Raw genomic sequence first — 22,595 nt, forward strand, 5'->3', positions numbered from 1 at the left:
CTGCTACTACTACAGCTACTACTACTACTGCTAATAATAATAATAATTATTATTATTATTAATCACATTATTGTTATGGTTATTATAACCATAATAATAATACCTATAAAATAACATTGGTGCATTTTAAATGATTGAAAGAAAATCCATAAAACTCAGTGAACAAAGTTGGTTTAATATGAAAAGTTTAATGTATTTCATGGCATTAACAGTGAGTGTGTCATGTGTAAATATATCACACAAACAGGATATAAAACAACTAATTAGAGTGATGCATTTTGGCATTTCTTATTTTTATATTGTGTTGATTACAGAATGCATGTGGGGGATTGTATTTCTTGTACTTTCACTCCTTCACTTTAGTATCTCCGTAATTAAATAATCGTGACTAAGATACTGTATGTACTGAGTGGGACATTTTACAGTTGAAACATACTGTACACTTGTCACTGCCCTCTAGAGGATGGAAACACTTTATCATGCTCTCTCTGCCTTATAAATTACTGCAATTATTATATTTTAATTTTTTTTCCTAAATGTTTGCTTTTTTAAACAGCGCTAGTCTTTCATAAATCATTAGAAAACACAAGATTATCTCCATGATTATCGCTCATTCAGCATCATAACAGTTTTTTTCTATCCTCTTTCCTTTCTCTTCTCCTTTTTTCCATCCCCTCTTCATGTTCTACATCCTCCATCCATTAGTTCCCCATTTGATTGTTCTGATGGCTGAATAAAAACAAAGCAGAATCCACACCTGATTTTCAGTTTCATTCATGAATTGTGCAGGTAACAATTAGTTAATTCATAGGTCTCTCCAAACTTCAGGTGATGATTCAAACTTCTCCAGTTTGAAGATTTCAGATAGGAAAACAGAACTATTTTACATGTACATACTCTATTTAAAGGTATACTCCGTAACCTTTTCACATTAAATGTCGAAAAACAACTACTTATGTTCTATATTTTATTGAGTTGTGTTTTTACATTATCATTAATGTTTCCATCAATTCTCAAACCAAAGAAATCAGTGATTTTATTCATGGTAACGCCCCATTTCATTGGTTGCCTGTCAATGATGTCATGTGGTTGTCTGAAAGAAGTGGTCAAAAATTTTAAACCCATATTTTGATGATATATTGTTTTAGATCTTGATCATTTTAAAATGTTTATTGCATACTTGCAGTGGTGGTGGTGGAGAAAACAAGTCCCTAGTGGCAGAAGTTACACACTGTGTGTTTAAAGATTAACTGATAACACTGACTTCAATGTGTTGCATACATTTAAAAAATCCTGCATGCATTTTAAAATTGTTACAAACTCAGAACATAAACATATAAAAAAGTGTGACAAACTGTGACAGTGAGAGATGTTTGTGTTGAGCTGTGGCTACAGATCAGTTCATCCTCTCATCATGTAAACACATATTTTAATCTTTTGATCTTTACTAACAGATGGAAGCCAATCTGAGTTAAATAAAGCTCATGTTGTTATCATCTTTTAATGACAATACTCATCTTTAAAATCAGTTTCTCCATCAAACAAGTGAAAAATACTGAAACCAGTTTGAAGGGAATCCAACTGAGTTCAGTGTCATATAATTTGACCCCTCCTGCATATACTTCTTCTTTTGCTTAGTGGCTCCTTCAAAATCATGTGAAGTGAAGCTGTTCTGTTTAAACTAATACGATTTGTATGTGAGCGCATTTCAATCCGCTACCATGTTCCATGTTCATTTTCAGAGGTTTTCAGATGTTTTTTAGGAAGCAAAGAGCCAACAGACAGCTACAGAATTTCATTTCACTTTCAGAGTGTATCTTCTCATTGGATCTGATTCTTTTCTGAGGTTCATCTAACACAAGTTTCTCTCCCTCAGTTCACTTTGGTTTTTTTCTATGAATCTCACTCAATGGTTTTTGACAAAGTTCATTACAAAAACACCACAGACAAGAACACCAACAGTTTGGTTCATAATCATTAATAATTGGATTCATTTTAGCAGCAATGGCGTTACTATGGCAACTGCACAGAAATGCTACTTAGCTGTGGCAAGTCATTAAGTATTTGATGTAAGGAAGCTATTGCAGATGTCTCTGGAAATGTTATGTATGATACACTGGTTAGAAACACCAAAAAATCAAGTTGATATTTGATGAGATGCTTTCAAAGCATTTGAAATTATCTATGGCCATTCCTTGATTATTGTACCCTCATAAACTCTGATGTAAAAACTACTTTTATGTGGCTGAGCCTCTTTAAAACCCCAAACCTACATTTTACATTTCAGTGGAAAGCGTTTAAGTTTTTTGGATTGAGTGTTTAAATTTAAGTGACTATTTGAGCAAAGATCACTGTTGCTGAAAACGATGACTGATTTTAGATGTAAAGTTAATCATTTTATTGGTGTACCAACTCCCTGCCCTCAGACTCGTGATTCTCTGAAGGCAGATCTACATCAGATGGCTTTTCCCAGGATGAGAATGCTCATGAAGAAGACCATGATGAAGAACAGCCACATGAAGAAACGATCCATGACCTTGGCGACCTTCCTCCACTCACCAATGCGCAGCTGAGCTGTTCGCTGGTCCTTGTATGAGTTGGCAATGTACTCAACGTCCTTGTGCAGTCCCTGATGCTGGCAGACACACTGGGTTTTCACTAAGATGTCCCTCCTGTTCTCCTCAGCTCTACCTCCTCCTTCATCTCCTACGCCTTTCTTTTCTTTGACATGCTCTCCTCCTCCTCCTCCATTGGCACTGTTTGACTCCTCCCTCTCTTCCTCACGTCCACCCACAGCTCCTTCTTTCTCTGAATGGTCGATGGTCACAAACAGATCCTCCTTCCAGTCTGTCTGCTTGGTCAAATCCTGCCCCACCTTCACAGACCCTCCTGCCCTATCCTCGTCCACCCTGCCTCCCCACGCCTGTCCATTCACATCCCAGTTTGGTCCTCTGGGGTTGCCACCATTGGCTGATGTGGCTTCGGACTCCTCCTGAGACAGGGGTTGTTTCCCGGTTGAAGTTGCTCCGAGGCAGTTCTCGCCGACTTCGTAGACAAAACAGATGCGGGCCAGGTGGTTGAGGATGAACCGTTCGGCCCATTCTGGGACGGGACGAGCCTCTGGACCGCAGTGGTGTATGTTCATGATGAAGATGGTGAGTGCTGTTGATGCAGTGACCATCGTCATGGTAGCAATGTAGTACTTTCCTATTGAAAAAAGAAACTGAAAATCATTCAGAGGGTCAAAATCCATGTAGAGTTAAATAAAGACAAATGTCAGTCTGCTTCTCAGTCACCAGAAGGTGATTTAGGGGACTTGGTGGAGAATTCAGGAAGCAAGAGGATAAATCTTTCACACAACCACAAGAGATACTGAAAAACTGAACTACTCTGATCTCCTCAAATCACCTGAATGCCAAACAAACATAGGCCATAGCCCATAGGTCGTCTGGGCAGCAGGTAATTATGACCAATAATAACATTTTGTTGCTAGGTGACATCTGGTGGTCGTATTAATGATGACAGGAGCAAAGGGAATAGTGCGGTGACGTAGTTTATAGAGCGACAAAGTCCAAGTCAGGAGGAGGTTGTGGTGGATGTATGGGTCATCAAAACACAGGAATATGACACATGAGAGTGGTGTTCGACTCCCACGTGAAACTAGCAGTTTGTGTTGTTTTTATTATCCATGGCTGTTCGTTATTATTGTAACCATGACAACAAAGATCGTCTAATGCTGATGAAGTACTTATTTTAACCCAAATCACCACTTTTTCCTAAACCTTACTCACCTTACATGACTGTTGTTATAGTAACCATGTCAACAAAGGTAGGTATGCTGCTGTTGGTAGTCTTTGTGTTTATTATTGTCACCATGACAACCGAGGTCTGGTATGCCTCGTCTGGTCTGGTACATCTTTATCTTTGACAAAGACAATCAATTATTTCTGTGAGATACAGAATGTCTTTATTGTCACTTTATTGTTAATAACCATACAATGAAATTTGAGTGCTACTCTTGTAAGGTGCCACAAGTTAAAAACGTGAGATGGGAAGACTCTCAGTGGTTGTGCAGAAATGTCTCAGCTGAAATGTAAGGAGTTAATGAACTGCTGTGCATTGATGTCTGAGCTGTGACTATCGTATTTTAAATAACCGCTGACGGACTTTTTCAACCTGCTGGCCTTCTGTTTGTTACAGGGATATTAGCCAGCTTTAGCCAGCTGCAGGTTTTACCCTTCACCTTCTACCCTTCTCTGAATGTGTAGGCTGGGATCTCACAGCCATGAATTAAAATACCCTCACAACAGACTCTCACACTGGCAGATAACAAAACGACTTCAACAGGGGGACATATAATTATATATATATATATATATATATATATATACATACTGTCTTTCATATTATGTCTTTGTTTGACTCGTTTTTATTTAAGCATTTTAAATCTTGTATGGGCACCCTGTGTTTACTGGCAACATTTTACTTCGGTTTATTTCTTTTTTCTTTGCATGGTGTCTACAGCAGCTACAGAACATACAATTATAACAAGACAACAAGAGAGGTCAGGTCAAGGTACAAGAACATGTTGTATCTCTTGGTATAATGCTCCCTTTTAAGCCTCTAGGATAGTCCATATCGGTCATATTTGCAGTGTAATAAGTTGTCCTGAGTAGATGTTTTAATGGAAACATCAGTGAAATTGGTATTTTAATAATCCCAATCTTGAATTATGGGAAATATTTCAATGAGACAGTGTTTTTTTATCACCCGACTTGATGCTTTATGATAAAAACACTGTCAGTTGTTCAAAGTTGTTTTTCCCTGATAATGTCACTGCAGTGATTGTACATATGACAAACTTAGGTACATCATAATTTAGACTTTCACCTTTGCAAATGTTTATTTCTAATTACATCATTTTGTGATGTTTTGACACTCTTGAAAGCAGACATTGCCCTTATCAGAACAGATTACACTACATTACATAAGATCAATCAGCATTATCAGACAAATGTTTTGCAGCAGGAAATAACAAAGATCACATCAAAGAAAAATATCAAGACGATAATGAAATCATTTTTTTTAATACACCTTGATGTAGCTGTACCTTCCTCTTCTACTATACTACTACTATACTGTGTATCAGGATGTGAGGTGTACCGAACTTTCCAGGCCCCAGTTGAAGTCCAGATGGGTGGCTGTTGTTGCATATCACCCCCACTACACCACACACGTTAAACGTGCATCAGAAAAGTTTCTTGAGAAAACACAAATGCCATTTTAGATGGGAAGCAGCAATGAAATGTCCTGTTATATCAGACTTTCAAGTTCTTCAGTAATTATGTGATGTTTTTTTTTTTTTTTTTGTCGATTATGGATTTTTTCGTATTCTTGAATATATTCGTATTAAGTTAACTTTGATTTTAGGGACCGGACAAATGACCAGAGGGGCAGAGTTTTTCCCGCTGTCATTATTACAGGGATTGAAGAATGGGTAAAATTTCTCACTGAAGGAGCAGCCAGTAAAGGAGTAGATAAGAGCTGCAGCATCAATGTCATAGAAGGAGACTAGACCCTCCCCATAATCCACAAACACCCCGACCTTCTCAGGCTTCGACTTCAGAGAGAGACAGACACGTGGATCAGCAAGAGCTGTGTACTCATTTCCGTTCCTCAAAGATACGGTCCAGTAACCGTTCAGTGGATTCAGTGTGATTTGTCCCTTCCCTGTTGACTGACTCTCAAACCACTCCTAAATCCCACTTAGTTTTCCCTTCAACCTGAACCTCATAGTAAAATCTTCCTGAAGTAAAACTCTGCTTTCCTAAGACACTGGCATAATAAGAAAATCTCTTTGAATTGTCCTGAAGATTCTTATTTAGATCACCAAATGTCACTTGTTTTCCATCATCAGACAGGATGAGCCAGGGATTTGCTGTCTCACGATCAAGTGTCACATCCACTGCATACTGCTGGACCCTCTTCAGCTCAGCCTTAAAGGCATTCTTCATCTCTTTACTGAGTATCTCCTCCAGGGCAGCTACAGCTGTTACCAAAAGCCCCTCATATGATGGTGGACAGACATTGACATCTGTCCAGTCTTTGGTGGATGGAGCATCCTTTAAGGATTGGAAACTTTGGAGGAAGTGGAAGTTGTCTTCAGAAGATGAGAGCTGCTCCAGCTCATTGCTTCTCTTCATCAGGTCCATAATTTCCTGTTCCAGCTCCATGATCAAGCCTTCGGCCTGTTTCTGTGTTGGTCTCTGCTTGTCTTTGATTTTCTCAATGAATTCAGCCAGGCCTCTATCTACAGACTCCTTCAGAGCAGTAAAAACCCGAACACCATCTGCTATCTCTCTGTCTGCATCCTTAATATTTTGGTCCAGGGAGTGTTTGATCAGCTGAATCTTCAGTTGTCTCTTCTGGACCATCTGCTGAATTCCAGCCTCTGTCTTCTCCAGCTCAGTCTTTTTTTCTTCATATTCTTTTTTCAAAGGAACAATATCATGCTTCCTGTGGTCTAAAACCGCGCAGAGCATGCAGACACATGTCTGGTCGGTCTTACAGAACAGCTCCAGAGGTCTGTCGTGCTTCATACACATCCTGCCTTGCAGATTTTCCACAGGATTGATGAGGTGATGTTTTTTCAGACCTGTGACTGTCAGATGAGGCTCCAGGTGAGTCCCACAGTAGGAGGCCAGACACACCAGACAGGATTTCACGGCTTTCAGTTTGGTTCCAGTGCAGAGGTCACAGGAAACATCTTCTGATCTGGCATGCTGTAGCTCTAAGCTGCTGCTGTTTTCTTCCTGCTGATCCACCTGTCTGCACTTAGCAGCCATTTGAGAGATCAAAGTATTGACCTGCAGCTCCGGTCTTATGTAGAAAACCTCTTTACACACAGGACACTGGCAAGGGACATTAATATCCCAGTGTTCAGTGATGCAGACCTTACAGAAGTTGTGTCCACATGGTGTGGTCACTGGAGCAGTGAATACATCCAGACAGATGGCGCACAGAAACTCCTCTTTAGTTAGCTGACAGCTGTCAGCAGCCATAACCTACACACTGAGAACAACAATAAAAGTGTGAAAAAAAAACCAAAATAGGAATTAAAAAAAAGAAAAAAACGAACTATGGGTTACGGAAAAACACTCAAAACTATGTAGTTGTTCCATTTGACAGCAATCAACCATGAAATGAAATGAGTGTAACTTACTGTCTGAGCAGAGTATGTGTTAATGCTACTTGCCGCATCACCAGCTGTACTCACCAGTGTTTCACAGTGACTCCACTGTGTTTCTAAAAAAGTCCTAATGAACTCAGTCAAGTTTTTTTTTTTTTTTTTGTAGAAAAAACTGAGCCTTATCCTCTGTCGCTGCTCTGACAAACTTTCACTTTCATCAGCGGAACGTTGAAGCTGCTGTGTCATTCAAATGTTGCTTTGCTCTGACTGAAACCCTCAGGATGATGTCTTGTTGTATTTCTGGTTTGGGTGTGATTATAGTGGGAAACCTTTGGCATGAAATGAATTTCATCCCGAGCAAGGTGTGTACTTTTATAACAGCCAATGAGACACACAATTATGAGACAGGTTAGTCCGCGATAAACAAGAACTTAGTCTATGTTTTGGTCAATAGGCCACAACTCTTCCTCTAAGTGTTTAAATTGTAGCTATCATGTTGAGTGGAAGTGGAAGTGGAAGAAATGGAGGACATATTTCAACAGGTTTGGAAAACATCCATTGGATATGGAATTTTTTAATTTCACAATAATGTTTTCTGCTCTGGCTCTCAGCATTAGATTCAGAAAATGCTGAGGTAGAAGAAGAAGAAGTTGTACTAGTTTGACAAGCTGCAAAACTCAAACATGCTGTCACAAATGCAAAATTGGTGTGATGTAATACCCATTATTGTTTGACAAGTGGTTTTGCTTCTCAGGCATGAAATCAGTGCCTTGGAAACTATTACCTTCATTTATTGATTGTTACAGCAAGATATCTGCCCATCTTTAGCTTTTCCTGTTTGCCAAGAGTCAAGTACGACATGAAAACCCTGGGAGACTTTGACAGTGTACCTCCTGATATTATGTCATTTGCAATATGCATCCAGCCATCAATGAGAGGAACCAATGGACAGTGTCAAAAATAAGTGATTCTCAAGGATCCAATTGCTGAGGCAATCACAAAGATCATTGACTTTTCCAAAGAAGTCCAGTCCTTTTAAATAACACAACTACTTAACAATCTCTTGTGTGTGTATCACCATGACCACCACTGACTGATTTAGAAACTCAATGAAAATATTTTTCTCAAAAAATGAACAACTCTTTTTTGAAAAGCTTAAAAATCAGGGACTCCTCAGTCTGCTCACCTATCAGTGGGACGCTCTCGGAGGGCGGCATGCTCTCAGCCACCAGCAACTGAAACACGGTAAGGGCCAGCAGCACCGTGACACCCAGAGAAACTTTTTCGCCCGAATCAGCTGGCAGATAAAAGCCCAGCGGGGCCAGAAAAGAGATCATCATGCAGGGGATGAGCAGGTTGAAGATGTAGAAGGAGGCACGTCGCTTCAGGTGGAGGGTGAAGGTGATGTCTGGGTATGGATCCGAGCAGCAGCCGTACAGGATGACGTTTTTCTTGGCTGGCATGCCCAGAACCTGTTAGGAAAAAAGGTTTTTGATTTTGTCAAAGAACTGACAAATACTTGAACATGTAAACACATGACAAAGCAACAGCTCACCTCCCACTCCACATTGGGGACAAAGTCGGCCAGGTCAGCACTGTCCAACGCATTGAACAAGTCCATCTGGTTGCCATTGTGAGTCCAGGAGCCGAACGTTAGGTGACACTGCTGCACATCAAAGGGGAAGAAGGCAACGTCCACGGAGCAGGAACTTTTGGTGATGGCTGGCTGGTCCCACATGACCTGACCATCGTTACGGAGAACAACATTGGTCTCCATGGAGCTGGAGAACTCATCATCTGCACTGTGGAGGAGAAAGTGAAGAATGTCATGTGATGGCAAGGAAGAGAAGAAGTCACTGTGCAGGAGGCCACACCTACCTGTTATACAGAACAATATCAGGTCTCCATACATAGCTGCTGGGTATGCGGATGGTGTCAAGTCCGTCATAGTCCTCTTTCTTCCATGTGAGGTAGGCGTCCATCCACACCTGGCGGATCCACAGGTAGGTGGTCAGGATCTGGTTCCGCTCATCCTGGTGAAAGGAAACATGATCAGTGTCAGCCGAAACACACACAACGTGAACATCTGGATCAGCAGTCAGGGTATGGTTACCATGTCGATGATCTGGGAGAGAGTGATCTGCAGTGTGACATTGATGATGTGGTCAGTGTCCTCCACTGGCCGCAGGGCATTGGTGTAGTTGGAGAACAAGTCATTGAGTAGCTTCTGAGCGAAGCGACCATGAGCGGCCAAGCAACCTGGAGAATAGAAAGAGAGAGAGACCCAGGTAGACGACAGCATTGGTCAGTCCAACTCTCCAGAGCTTTTATGTCAACAACTGTCAGATTTCTGTAATGGTGCTGAGCTCATACCTGCTCCCCAGAGGATTAACTACTTAGATTTAATGACCCCTTGACCTTTTATTTGGCACCACCTTCAGGACAAACTTGATATTCTTACCTCCACACCTCTCAATGAAATCATAAGTAGTATGATGTTTGATCTATTCAGCAGTTTCATGTTGTGGCTGTAATGACCACTTCACCCTCTAGGGGACACTCTACACATGTTTTTTATAATCACAACTAAATAAAAATAATAAAATCAAATTAATTGTGGCTGGATATGGAAAAGCATAACCGCAATTAGTTTTGTTAAGTTTCATTTTGAAAATTTCATATTTATTAGGAAATCAGTTTCTTGCAGTTATATTTTTCTGTTCACCCATTTTATAAGAATTCTTAAGAATATTTGTTCTTGTTCATATTAATCATCTTAATTTTAAATAACTTAGTATTGTTTATGTAAAAGTTTACTATTTCCATAGTTTGATCAAAACTTTCACATTTCAAATGTTAACCTGATTCTTTCACACATCATTTTGGATGTCATGCGGTTAAAGTGTCCTTTTCTCTGCCACTTTCTTCTCTGCAGTGATTCTCTATCCTGAAATTTCTCATGTCACCAGGAGTAAATCATGCAGCTCACAGAAACACAGAAACACTCTGAACACACACATACCATAACACACACACATGCAAACCACAATTCCCACTTCAATTAACCTGGTTATCTCCTCAGGTTTTACACATTAATCAGACAAACGTCTGCAGAACGATAATTCCTTTAAATTCTGTCATAACTGATGATGATGATGATGATGATGATGATGGTGGTGGAAGTGACCTGAAAGGATGCTTGTATTCATCTGTGTAATACTTTAGCAAGTTTTCTCCTCCACATCAACAGCAGCTGTAACTGAAACAAACTTTGCTCCTGTCATAATTACTACAGCCACTAGATGTTGCCTAACAACAGAACCTAGCTATGAGCTCAGAGACAGTCTCGTCTGATCAGATCAGAGGAGGGCTGGACGCAGATGAATGGAACAATAATATGAGATCTGAAGGACTCAACTGTATTTTATGTTCTCCAAAGTTCATATCAGATGAAGATGCTAAAAGTCAGAGCAGATAAAACTTAAGACGCAATTGAACCATTCGGCTGATAGCATCTTCAGTCCAGTAACCATATAAGTAAATAATGCGAACAGCCAACACTTCAGTTGCGTAAATTAACGACAAGGACTTCGCTATCAGCTGCAGTCAGTTGTCTTCAGGCAGCCGAGGAATGAAGTTCAGTTGCCAAACACACATCATGTAAGGTCACAGTGAAATCTTTTGCTGTTTGTTGCCTTGGACACTGCAGCCTGCAGACCTTTAAAAACAACACTACCTGATGCCTTTCACTTCTAATGCTTTGTTGATCACGTATTAGTCCCAGAGTGGAAATTACATTGAAAAAGTGATGGTTGTATTATACTGAAGGACTTCTTTTTTTTTTTTTTTTAGTATTTCCCTCCATTTTTGAAATGTCAAAATTCAGTGTAAGAATATTTTCTCTGTCTGCATCTAACTAAACTTATCGCAAGAAGAATTATTCTTTGACATTGGAAATCATCTGCTACACCCCCTTTTAGACACCGGGTGTGAGATTTACTAACTTTTTGTTGAAATTTAAGAAATAAACCTTTTCTCTTCACTTAACCCCAAGACCCTTAGCAAACCTTTTTTGAGAAGACTGAAATTTAAACCTATTATCCTATTGATTTTATGTTTAACATTTGCTTTTTACACTTTCTGTCAGTTCTTAAAAATAAACAATAAAAAACTACAAAGTGCAGCTATCAGCTACTTTACAATCTTTTATTCTTGATCTGTTTGTGTGACTAAAACAATTTTTCAATTCTTTGACATCTGCAATGGAATGGGACTCAACCCTTAAAGCTTGAGATATTTATTTGTTTATTTGGATCCCATTAGCCACTACCAAGGTAGCAACTACACTTCCTGGGGTCCACTCAAGTAAACATGAAGTCTTAAAGCAAAACAAGAATATAATTTAAAATCTAAGACAAAAGGGAACAAGAAAATAACAGTAAAACTATTAATAATGATAATAATAAAAATGATGCACCCACACTATATCTAAAAAGTCAGTACAATATACAGAAATATACTAATATACAAAAATAATAGTATTACCAATAAAAAACAGCTATACACTGACTGACGAAAAAAAAATCTTAATCTTATCTTAATGAAAGAGTCTATGTATGACCTCTCATTACAGATTATAGAATGTGGTAATAAGTAGTATGGATGTAAGTTGTGAGCTACAACCACAGACAATTCTTTCTTCATTTTAAGTAAAAAGAAAAAATTTTGTGTGATGTAAATACAATTATCTTTTTTATCCCTTTAAATAAGGCTTGATATTTATCTTAGAACCCTCTGTGAGGTTCCAACCTCCAGGCTGGAAACCACAGAGTTTGCAGTACTGAACACTCAACAGTAACAGAGAGATTCAGAAGTGCAAGAGTAGATATTAAAGACAAAAATAAATAGTCCTAATCTCTCTCTCTCTCTCTCCGTCTCTCTGTCTCTCTCTCTTTCTCTCTCTCGCACACACACACACACACACACACACACACAGACAGACAGAGAGAGGTTTAACAACATGCCTTGCACAAAAAAGGAAGTCAACAAAACCAGAGTCCATTCAGTGACCTTCAGATAGCAAGAAAATTATATATTGAAAAGCTCTAACATGACAGTTGAGTAGAGACACCCACAGAGGGCTTTCCTTCTGTGGCTTTGAGTGTTAACATCCTTTGTACAAAAATGGAAAAGTGGAAATGAGGCAGACAAACGAGAACAACAGGATATCTCCTTATGAGAAACAGATAAAGACAATCTGATTCTCATCAGCTCTGTTTGTCTGTTTAAAGCTCACTATTAAAGAGTCTCAGTAATTTCTGACTTCCCTGCCCCACACAAAAATCTTCAAAATCATGTCACATAAAAAAAAAAGGCTTAGTAAGTTCTAAAAACAACTGGTCAACAGGATGAAACAGTAGACTTGGACTATTTTCTGTGGCGGATTAATCCACATGTATTACTGTAGTGTATTACTCCAGGACAGTGTGTGTGTTCATGGTGATCTAAAGAACATGTCACCCAGTGCAACAGTGTGGTTCACTGATGTGATTGTAGCTCTATGGCTCAGAGCACTAACATGCGATATCTAAGTGTGTAAGATATGTAAGTTATCAGGCTTTCATACCCACACAATACTTGTTAGAAAGAAACATTTACTGCTTTTTTGGCTCTGAACGAGGGATTTGTTGACAAGAAGAAACATATAGAAAAATGCATGTGAATCAAAAAGATTCACACAACTTCTGGAATTTTTATTTTATTCTATATTAATTTAACATGTTCAAACAAATAAGACAAATAACATATAGTTTTAACACAACATGTTTCAGATGTTTCAGTTGTATCCTCTTGGCCAGCAGAAGGACCTGAAGGCTGCAGTGACAACAGTCTGTCTGTCAGCACCTTTGTTCCAGGCAAGATATCCTAACAACTACAAGCCAGATTTCCATTAAATTTGACACTGTGTATATAGACTGTTGACAAATGAAAGTTAAATCCAATATAAAGTGTCTTAGTAAGGTGTTGAGAATAGCTTTACTGGCCCTTGTCGTAGACTGTCTCTATGAGACTATATGTGGAACTCTAATGGAAGGACCAACACCATTCTTCCAAAACATATTCCCTTATTTGGCGTTTTGATGATGGTGTTGGAAAGTGCAGTCTAACATGTAAATCAAAAAAATTCTCCCATAGCTGTTTGATATACTGAAGAACTCCTGTAATCTCTTTAAGGTACACTAGAGACACCTGCCATGAGTTGTGGAACCTCCTCGCTGATAACTAAAACCTCCTGATGGAGCCTGGTGGTGGAAGAAAAGAGCTGTTTAAATTGCTGCTCCAAAATATCCCATAGATGTTCTCACTAGACCCCTAGAACGTCCTCAAATTGTTACTATAGCCCCCTTAAGCTTAGAGGACTTCCTCAATGACCCCTAGAGCATCCCCAGTAGATACAAAAACCACCTAAAGGACCACTAAAACCTCTTTAATGATCACTAGAACCTCTTCAGTGACCACTAAAACACCCTAATAATTCTATAATCTTCTCAGTAACTCTTACTGCCTCCTAAAGGACAACTAGAACCACCTAAACAGTTACTATAACCATCTTAAGGACATATAGAACTTGCTCTTTGACCAAAAGAAACTCATTACTGACAACTAAAACCACCTACAGGACAATCAGAATTACGCAATGGACCACTTGAGCTTCTGCAGTGACAACGAGACTGACTAGAACCGCCTAATCAACTTCTACGACGTCCTCTGTGGCCACCAGAACCTCCTTTGTGACCACTAAAACTTCCTAAGGATTGAACCAGGGCACCTACAGGACCCCCAGAACTTCTTACAAGGACCACTTACGTAAATTACCTCTTTAAGCACTAGTGCCTCTATTCAGTGACCACCAGACCCTTCTCAACACCACCTAAAAGACCTCTAGAGCCAACTCACAAGCCACATGAACCTCCTTAAAGGCCGGAAGAACCTCTCCATTGAAAATTAGAATATTTCATTTAAATAACTTTTTGAGGTCCAAGGATGTCAAATTATCAAATGTTTCACCAAAAATAAAAGATTAGAGAAGAGTCAAATGAAAAGAGATCAGTGAATCAGAACTTCTTTCTTCTTTCCTCTACCATCAATCATCTGATGACTCCTCAAATTTATCTGGTGACCCTTTGAAAGGGACCAATAATGATACTCATGTACTTTTACTGCTGATTCTATAACTACATGAGGCTGATAATACCCGTGTCTTTTTACCTCTTGCAGTTCAACTACAAACACCTGTTTGACAGAAAAAAGCAGGACCAATCAACATGCTGCATTTGGCTCATCAATAATGAGATGAGACTGAACCTGAAGGTAAAAATTCCAGGTGAGATCATTAAAATCCTGAAGGCTTTCTGTAAATTGATCTGCAACTCCACCTCTTATTGTCTGTGTTCATCGTTCAAATGTCTTCATGGTCTGTTGAGCAGATGCGTCAGCACTTTGTCTGACAGTATCAACTGTCTGAGGAGTGTTAGTGCTAACAGCTCTGAGAGCATGCCAGCTGGCACACACGCATAGCCCTGTTTCCATCCCTCCAGAGGACAGTAAATTAACTTACACTCATTTCCTGGGGACTTACCCTAACCATAACAATAACCACTACTTGCTTTGGCCTAAACCTAATCTTACCCTGACCATAAACCAAGTCTTCATTGTAAAATTAAATGATATACATTAAGGGAATTTGCTTTTGTTCCAAAAAGTAAGTCGCGTCCTTACAATATAATTTACATAGGTATAGGTCCCCACAACATGAGTAATACAGGCACACACAGACAAAAACACACACACACACACACACACACACACCCACACACACACACACACACACACACACACAAACAGTTTAGGTCATATTGACTTAACATGCGTTCATCTCTTCTTTGCACTTAGCCGTGATGCACATGATTCTGGCCATCTGTGCACTGTCCAGCATGTATGGACTCAGTCATTACCATGACAATGATGGTGATGATGGTGATGATGGTGGTGACGAAAGGGACTTGACTGCCTCATAGGGACAAAAAAAATGTAAGGGTGAAAACTTGGTTTAATGTTGGAGGTTAGGGGTTAGGGGATTAGGGTACATCCCCAGTAAATTGAAGTATCAATTTGAAGTGATGGAAACATGACATGAAACATCATCCGATTCACATCCAGAGCCAGTTTCATCCTTTACTCTTAAATACATTTATTAAGCTGTTTTCAGACATGAATCAGTCATGTTTCCATCTTCATCTGTTTGTTACAATAAAGTTGTTTTGTCTTTCAGACAGACATCAGTTAGACAAATGTTAACAAGTTTATAATTTACAATATTAATGATTTATACATTTTATTTGCTCTTTTCCATCCCATCTTTACTGCTGAATGTGTCCAAATACCCAAAAAATGTGTAGTTTACAATTATATGTCATTTCATCCTCTCAAATGAAAAAATTGTCTTCTTTGTTATAATTAGTTTCACTATTTTTGCTTGAAAAATGACTCAAACAATTAATCGATTAACAAAATAGTTGATTCATCCCCTAATTGTTTCAGCTCTAATTTATTTATCTATATGAAAATATAGATACTAAATAAATGATGGGAAACCTTATAAAATATAAATTATAAAACTTTAAAATTTCAAATTCACCACAGCTCTGACTTTAGTAGAGCCATCTTCCAAACTGATGGACAAAACCTGATTTCTCAGAAATAACTCTGAAACAATTCAAAATGGTGGTCAGAAAATAAACTTATGATTTTTAAATCATCTGGGAGACTACTGTGTGTGTCTCTAAGGGAGGTAATAGAAATTAGAATTGGGAATACTGAATGGAGAAAAGCACATACAGCAATTTATCAAATTTGCAATTGTATTTGGAAATAAAATTACTTTGATTTTTAAACAGTGGATGCTGATGTTCTTCAGGCTATCCGTTCAACACTTTTTCACTTCTGAATGTTGACTTCAAAATGAAAGATATCAACAACTAATGGTCACCTGTCCATGACAATGACTGTGGATATTCATGATCCCCAGCTGACGAATTCTCATGATTTTGGTGACTTTCCTCTACTGCCATCATCAGATTAAAATTCACATAAGAAATATCATTAGATTTTGGACAGTCAGGACAAAATGGTCATCTTTGATAAAACCGCTGCTGGAGATATTTACAGCTTTAGAGGATAAAGCCATGGAGAGGTCACAGCCGACAGGATCTTTGCAGTGAAGATGCGTGTGTCAGTTTCCAGCTGAAGTGTGTCTGGATAATCTCTGCTGTTTGACCTCTGGAGGTCACTCTTCCTCTTATCTGAGTGGATGTTGTGATTGACAGCTTTAATCCTGACAACCATCAAGGCTTATCACTGCTCAGTCTGCCTCCCTCCATTGTCCCAACACCAACCAAACACGCACACACACAGATGAGTTTTCATCACTTCAGAGGACATTACATTGACTTCCATTCATTTCCTGGAAGTTTAACCATAACCACTTCCATAACCCTATAGCTCTTAACACTAACCTAACCTGTGTAAATTTTATTGTATTCAAATTTATCATAACTATGATCCACTAATGTTGAGGAAGTACTTATTTTAAACCAAATCACCATCACTGTCCTTTTCCTAAACCTAACCAAGCCAAGACAAAGGTAGGTACGCCTGCTGCTGTAGGGACACTATTTCAGGAGACACTTGTATGAGCCGTATCAAAGAGGTGATGGTGGTTCAGGTTGGAGGACTGGTTGAAAACTGCTTGGTTAGGATCAGAGAAAGATGGTGTTCACCACTTTTAAGTTGGAGATTTCATACTTGGCCTTTAGACAGAGGAAAAAGAAAAGCGTTATCATCCAATTTAAACTTAAATAGCATTTTTCTGATACAACACTAAAAACATCTAATATATCAGATTTCTCAAAGATCAAATCCACAATCTGCTCTTAATTTCTGTTCAGTTAATTAGAGTTTTATTGTAAATAGAACAGACTTCTCCATAGCATGATTATTTGAATTTGGATGTGGCCTCTTAACCACCACATCAGCCTCACATTCGCTCCACATCCCTGACCTCCTCCTCGCGGTTGTAAAGTCTTTATTTTTTGTCCTCCTGTCCTTATCACTCGGAGGCACAATGAATCCTGAACGCCCCCGTTCACTTCAGTGTTCAGTCCAAGAATGAAGGTGTGAATGTTACTGATAAAGGCTGTGATTTCAGATGTTTGGCATGTGGAAATGATTGAATGACTGAAAAAAACAACTATTTTGATAACTGATTGATTCTCTAATTTAATTTTATAATTTGATGCTTATATGCTTTTCATAAGCATATATGTCAGGAAACATGTTATCCGTGTGTTTTTGACTCTTGGACAATCTGGACTTAAATACATTTTTCATGGGCATTTTCGCTATTTTCCCACATTCTATAGATAACACAGATTAATAGGTGATTCATGAAAATAACCAGAAGATTAACTAACAACATAAATATTCCTTGATAGAAAATGACAATAAAAACATTCTACCATGAGGACACAGTTTGGACCAGAGAATCAGGAGAACTTGCTTTTTAAAGGCAGAACAACTAGTGATGGAAAGATTTTAGCTCATGAAAGTGATGCAGATGAAATTTTCTCCACAGTCCAGATTTTCACAGACTCAGAGATGTTTGAATCCGACCCCACGCATCGATGACTTTAATCTTCATCACTTGAAGAGTGAGGAGGCTGCGACAGCATCTCCGCCAAAACCAGGTTCCAGCTTGAATTAATATTGTGCAGCAATAAAATAAAATAAAGGCAGGTACCGTCATTGTTTTCACTAAAGAAGCGACGTTTATCAATGAGTTTTTACATTTAAGAAGTGAACCTGAAAATCTTCTTACCTGGAAGAAAGAAGTGGAGCAGTAGAGACGCGATCCATGCGCTGCAGAGGAGCCTCATTCCGTTCTGATAACTATTTATTGATCCGGTAAATAAATCGATTACAATACTGTGATCACACCTCAGCTTCCATCCAGCCTCTGACCGCCGAGCAGAGACGATGAAACACACTGAAAGAGAGAGAGAGAGAGAGAAAGAGAGAAAGAGGGAGGGAGAGAGCAGCTGCTGATGCGGGTCGGTGTTTGCTGTAGTGCGGTGGTCCCTGATGTATGAGGGGTCATTAGTGCCACCCACAGGCTGGAGAATATGGACCACTGGTTTCTCCCACATATTTCATAATTTTAATCAAATTCTGAAAAACATCCCAGTTCATTAAACTGAATTTAATTGATATTTTTAAATTAATAGTCACCATTTCATCAATATGTTTATATTACTGATCTGATGAAGCTGTTGTTTATGTCCACATCCAGCTGTTACAGGCTGGAGTGTGTGTCACCTGATGAAAATCCAGTATTTCCTCTGTTTTAGCTCAGTGTTTGGTCTCAACCAGCTCCTGAAGGAAATATCTGGGTCTTTAGCCGCTGAATGCTCCGCTATGATAATAGATAGATAGATAGATACTCACAGTCAAGTGAGTCGTTAATTGACAAAAATAACATTGGTGACCATTGTGATGATTAACCTTTTGATGACAAACATTCTCTGATTGCAGCTTCTCCATTGTGAGGACTTGCTGCTTTTCTTTGTTTTAATTCATTTAATATGTTGGAATATAGGCATTTTTCATTTTTGTCTTTGTCTTTCAATTCAAATGTTTCAGATGGGAAGTATCTTTGTTGCTAAACTTCAGGCAGGAAAAACAACATAAGACAACAACTGTTGTCTTATTTGGTACATGTTGAAGCCATGAGCTTGAGATAATTAGTCTAAACATTTTGTAAGTTCTGAAATAAAGTGACTAAGAACATTAGAAAACACTTCACTTTCTTGATCTTCAGTACAAGGTGCAAGCAGCTGGATAAATGTGAAGACAAAGTGAAAACAAAAACTCTTTCCTCAGTACAGTGTGTTTATATTGGAGAAGTCTGAGGTGAAGAAGCTCCTCCCTCTGTGTGCTGACTGTCAGTCTGATGGACGTTCGTATCAACAGGGTTTTTAAGTACATCATGCAGCCGGTGCGTTCAATGGGTTAATAATTAACAGATTTCTCTGAGTCCTTTGTAATATGAACCAAAATCTGCTCCTACCTTGAACACATCAGGTGTCAACTACTTAACTCCTCCATCAAGAAACACACCCCTTCACACCCCAACCCCTCACCTGGTGTTGTTTTCAATTTCAACTCATGTGTCCATGAATTATAGATTCAGTCAGAAAGTGTTGAAGTGTCTTTAACGGCTGTGCTGGGTGTTTGTGACGCTGTAGCTCAACACAGAAGTTAATGCAGATTTCACCTTGGAAAGTAACATTTAAGGCAAAGAGAGAGTTATGGCTCTGTGGGAATGACAGTCCACCACTTTGGTCCATCCAGTGAGCACTGGATGGACCGACAGTCATTCAGGGTCCACAGTTTGATTACTTTTCTTCATCAGGTCAACATGTTACTTCGTACAGTGACCAAACACCTGCAAATCATGTTCCCATCAGCCTCAGTTATAAACAATCCATGACCAAACTAGTCAAACATTCTGTCTTTGTACTTGTGGATGGAATTAGAGTGAAAATAAATGATTCCCCTTTTTGCTGGTGATCCCCAAGAACCCCCCGAAGGACCCCTGTGGGTTCCCGGACCCCACAGTGAGAACCACTGTTGAGAAACAGTTTTGTTCAGATTGCTACTGTGGTTGTTTGAAGGTATTTGAACCTTTTTGTCCCAGGAACAAACAGTTTTCACAGACTGATCTTACATCTATGACTATGTTTTTATTTTTTCAGTGATCATAGACGGCAGAACACCGACTGCATTAAATGAGGTTCATACTGTGTGTTCCAGCTCTCTCTTCAAAATCAGTTTATCAACAGCAAGATTAACTCTACAAAAACACCTGCACAGGACACACAGAGAGGAAACCGATGTCTGACTGGATGAACTTTCTCTAAATGTCAGACTGGTCCTTTAATGTCAACATCATCATTCACTGAAGACGCCATATTGAAGAACTTTAAAACATCTTCCTCATCAGCGTCACTTTCATCTTAACTTCACGTTTTCTTCATCATCCAGGGCCACAGGGGATATTTGTTCCCCGTCAGGATACTGTCACCTTTGACCTCTCTCTTTCACCTTTGACCCTGTGTTGTTGTTGTTGTTTTCAGTGTGTGGAATAAATGAATGAATGAATGAACGCCCATTATGAACAGTTTCTAATCAGAGTTGTGTGAATAAAAGATAAATAATGAAGTTTGAGAAGTGGAGTGAGGACATGATGGGGAGATTAACGGATTAGCAGGAAGTAAATTGGCTGTGGTGATGAAGTCAAAGAGTCAGAACCTGAACAGCTCCCTCTTTTTAATGCAATTTAATTTTCCTGTTTGATCTCATTTACTTTTAGAAACTCACAAATATGAAACATGAAGATTTCAGTGAAGAGAAAAAACAAACTGAGACTGGTTGTCTCTGTTTTCCATTTTTAAATGTTTCAGTTTCAGTTTTCATTATAAACACACAAACACAAGATGATAGGATTTTAAATTTTATAAGAAAAACAAACCTATTTAAAATCAGAATAAAAACACAAATGTAATATACAGTATGTCCCTAATTGATGTTGCTATACATGCCACCTATTAGGGGATATATTATTATCACATTATGCTGTGGATATATGAAGATATACATTTATAACATATATGAATACCCATAGTGTGTGTGTGTGTGTGTATATATATATATATATATATATATATATATATATATATATATATATACACACACAATTTATTTATGTATTTATGAATTTTATAATATCAATGTATATTAGCAGGCTTTGAGATGAATATGTATTTTTGTAACATGTATACAATATAAGCATACAAAGCATAAATATAGACATATATGTCTATACGTGAAATTGTTCTAATTTCTAATAAGTTTCTAATAAGTTTGTGTATGGGCCAATCAGGATCAATATCTATCTATCTATCTATCTATCTATCTATCTATCTATCTATCTATCTATATATGTATATATATATATATATATTAAGATATAAAAGAAACAGGGAAATATTAAAAGATACATATTGTTTGAATGAATAAAACAGTATGAAACGAATCAAACAGAACATAAAAATAAGATTAAAAAAATACGATAACATAAATTTAAATAAAAAGAAGAAAAAGTTCAAATACATTGAGATACACATACATCTGCAGGTCCTGGTTCAAGTCCAGTGTTGTTATACTGTATGTCTCATCTCTTTCCCCTGATTTCCTGCTGTCTCTACTGTTTCCTCTCTAATATAACCACAAATGTGTCTTCAGTAAAAGTCTCAATGATCTGATCACTGACCTCAGGTGTTTCAGATATATATTGCGTGTAAACTAAATGCAACTTCTCTGTGTTTATTTTGTTCTGTATTTTGACCCTGAACCTTTCAGAGCTTCGTAAACCAGCTGTAGTGTAAATTGAAAACCAGTTCTTTGTCACACAGGAAGTCAGTGGAAAGATCACAGAGCTGCAGAGAAACAAATCAGCACAGGCTCTGATCTCCCAGTTGTCTTTATTAATTTTTTTTCTTTTCAAAAAGCTTTTGTTGAGTGAACTTGAAGGTGACTGAAGGTTAATTGAGCTGCGTCGCTGCTGTCGGCCAATTCTTCAAGTCCTCCTGGAAATAAAAGTAAGAGCCTTTCAGGTGGGCCGGGGGCCAAAGCTGCACTGAGCCAGCCAACAGAAACCAGACTTCAACAATACACACTGACACTAGGAGCAGGTGTCTCTGAGGGCACTCTCCTGCTTCACCTGCTGAGTTCAGGTGCAGTGAGCTCCGGTGTATGCGCTGGTTTGGTTTAGTTTTTTTCTGGATTGGTGTGAAAGCTTTGACCAACAAGTCCTACTCTGTGTGTTTGAGCCAAACGGCTCCTGTAGCCTGGTGCAGTTACCAGCAGAATACACTGAAGTCTGACCTGGACTAGCACTGAAGTATATGAAGTATTTGAGCAGACAGGACCTTCTTCAGGTCCTGCTCCTGACACATCTAACCAATGAGAGGAGAGAACATTCTCACCTTGTTTTACGGATACATTTTTAAAGGTCCCATATTTTACTCTTTGTGTTTGACCAAAAACCATCTCAGTGTAGTTTTACATCTCCTTTCTCAGGCTTCTCTCTGGTGTGTGGGACTTGGGGCATGGCTGAGAGCTGTGACTACTTTGTTGTGACATCACAACGTACCAGAAGTCCTGACGGCTTGTTTTAAGGCTCAGTTTCTGAATACAGGCTGTGTGCATTTCTCTGTAGACTGAGGCT

The 22,595-nt window shown here is 38.7% G+C and overlaps 1 protein-coding gene and 1 pseudogene across 2 annotated transcripts; both read right to left on the minus strand.

Moving 5' to 3' along the window:
- Nucleotides 1-172: 172 nt before the first annotated feature.
- LOC139637495 (neuronal acetylcholine receptor subunit alpha-10-like) lies at nucleotides 173-18,381 on the minus strand. Of its 2 annotated transcripts, none has more exons than XM_071506231.1 (6): nucleotides 18,126-18,381; nucleotides 9,303-9,448; nucleotides 9,068-9,222; nucleotides 8,745-8,991; nucleotides 8,376-8,661; nucleotides 173-3,207 (listed from the first exon to the last, which is right to left on the minus strand). In XM_071506231.1, the coding sequence occupies exons 1-6, from the start codon at nucleotides 18,181-18,183 to the stop codon at nucleotides 2,456-2,458; spliced, it is 1,644 nt and encodes a 547-aa protein (XP_071362332.1). In that variant the 5' UTR covers nucleotides 18,184-18,381; the 3' UTR covers nucleotides 173-2,455. The 2 variants fall into 2 exon arrangements, with proteins under 2 accessions (XP_071362332.1, XP_071362333.1); XM_071506232.1 differs by lacking the exon at nucleotides 18,126-18,381 and adding an exon at nucleotides 9,659-9,725.
- LOC139637496 (E3 ubiquitin-protein ligase TRIM21-like) lies at nucleotides 3,233-8,368 on the minus strand (annotated as a pseudogene).
- Nucleotides 18,382-22,595: the final 4,214 nt, after the last annotated feature.

The sequence above is a fragment of the Trachinotus anak genome, unplaced genomic scaffold, assembly GCF_046630095.1.
Source record: "Trachinotus anak isolate AG129_WGS33_773 ecotype Australia unplaced genomic scaffold, CSIRO_AGI_Tana_v1 ptg000020l, whole genome shotgun sequence".
Taxonomy (NCBI): Eukaryota; Metazoa; Chordata; class Actinopteri; order Carangiformes; family Carangidae; genus Trachinotus; species Trachinotus anak.

Excerpts from the sequence above, each read along its gene's own strand:
- LOC139637495 (XM_071506231.1), bottom strand. The coding sequence starts at position 18,183 with ATGAGGCTCCTCTGCAGCGCATGGATCGCGTCTCTACTGCTCCACTTC. Across the intron at positions 9,223-9,302 it reads TCTCCCAGATCATCGACATG|GATGAGCGGAACCAGATCCT; the intron begins GTAACCATACCC and ends TCCTTTCACCAG. Across the intron at positions 3,208-8,375 it reads CGAGAGCGTCCCACTGATAG|GAAAGTACTACATTGCTACC; the intron begins GTGAGCAGACTG and ends TTTTTTCAATAG.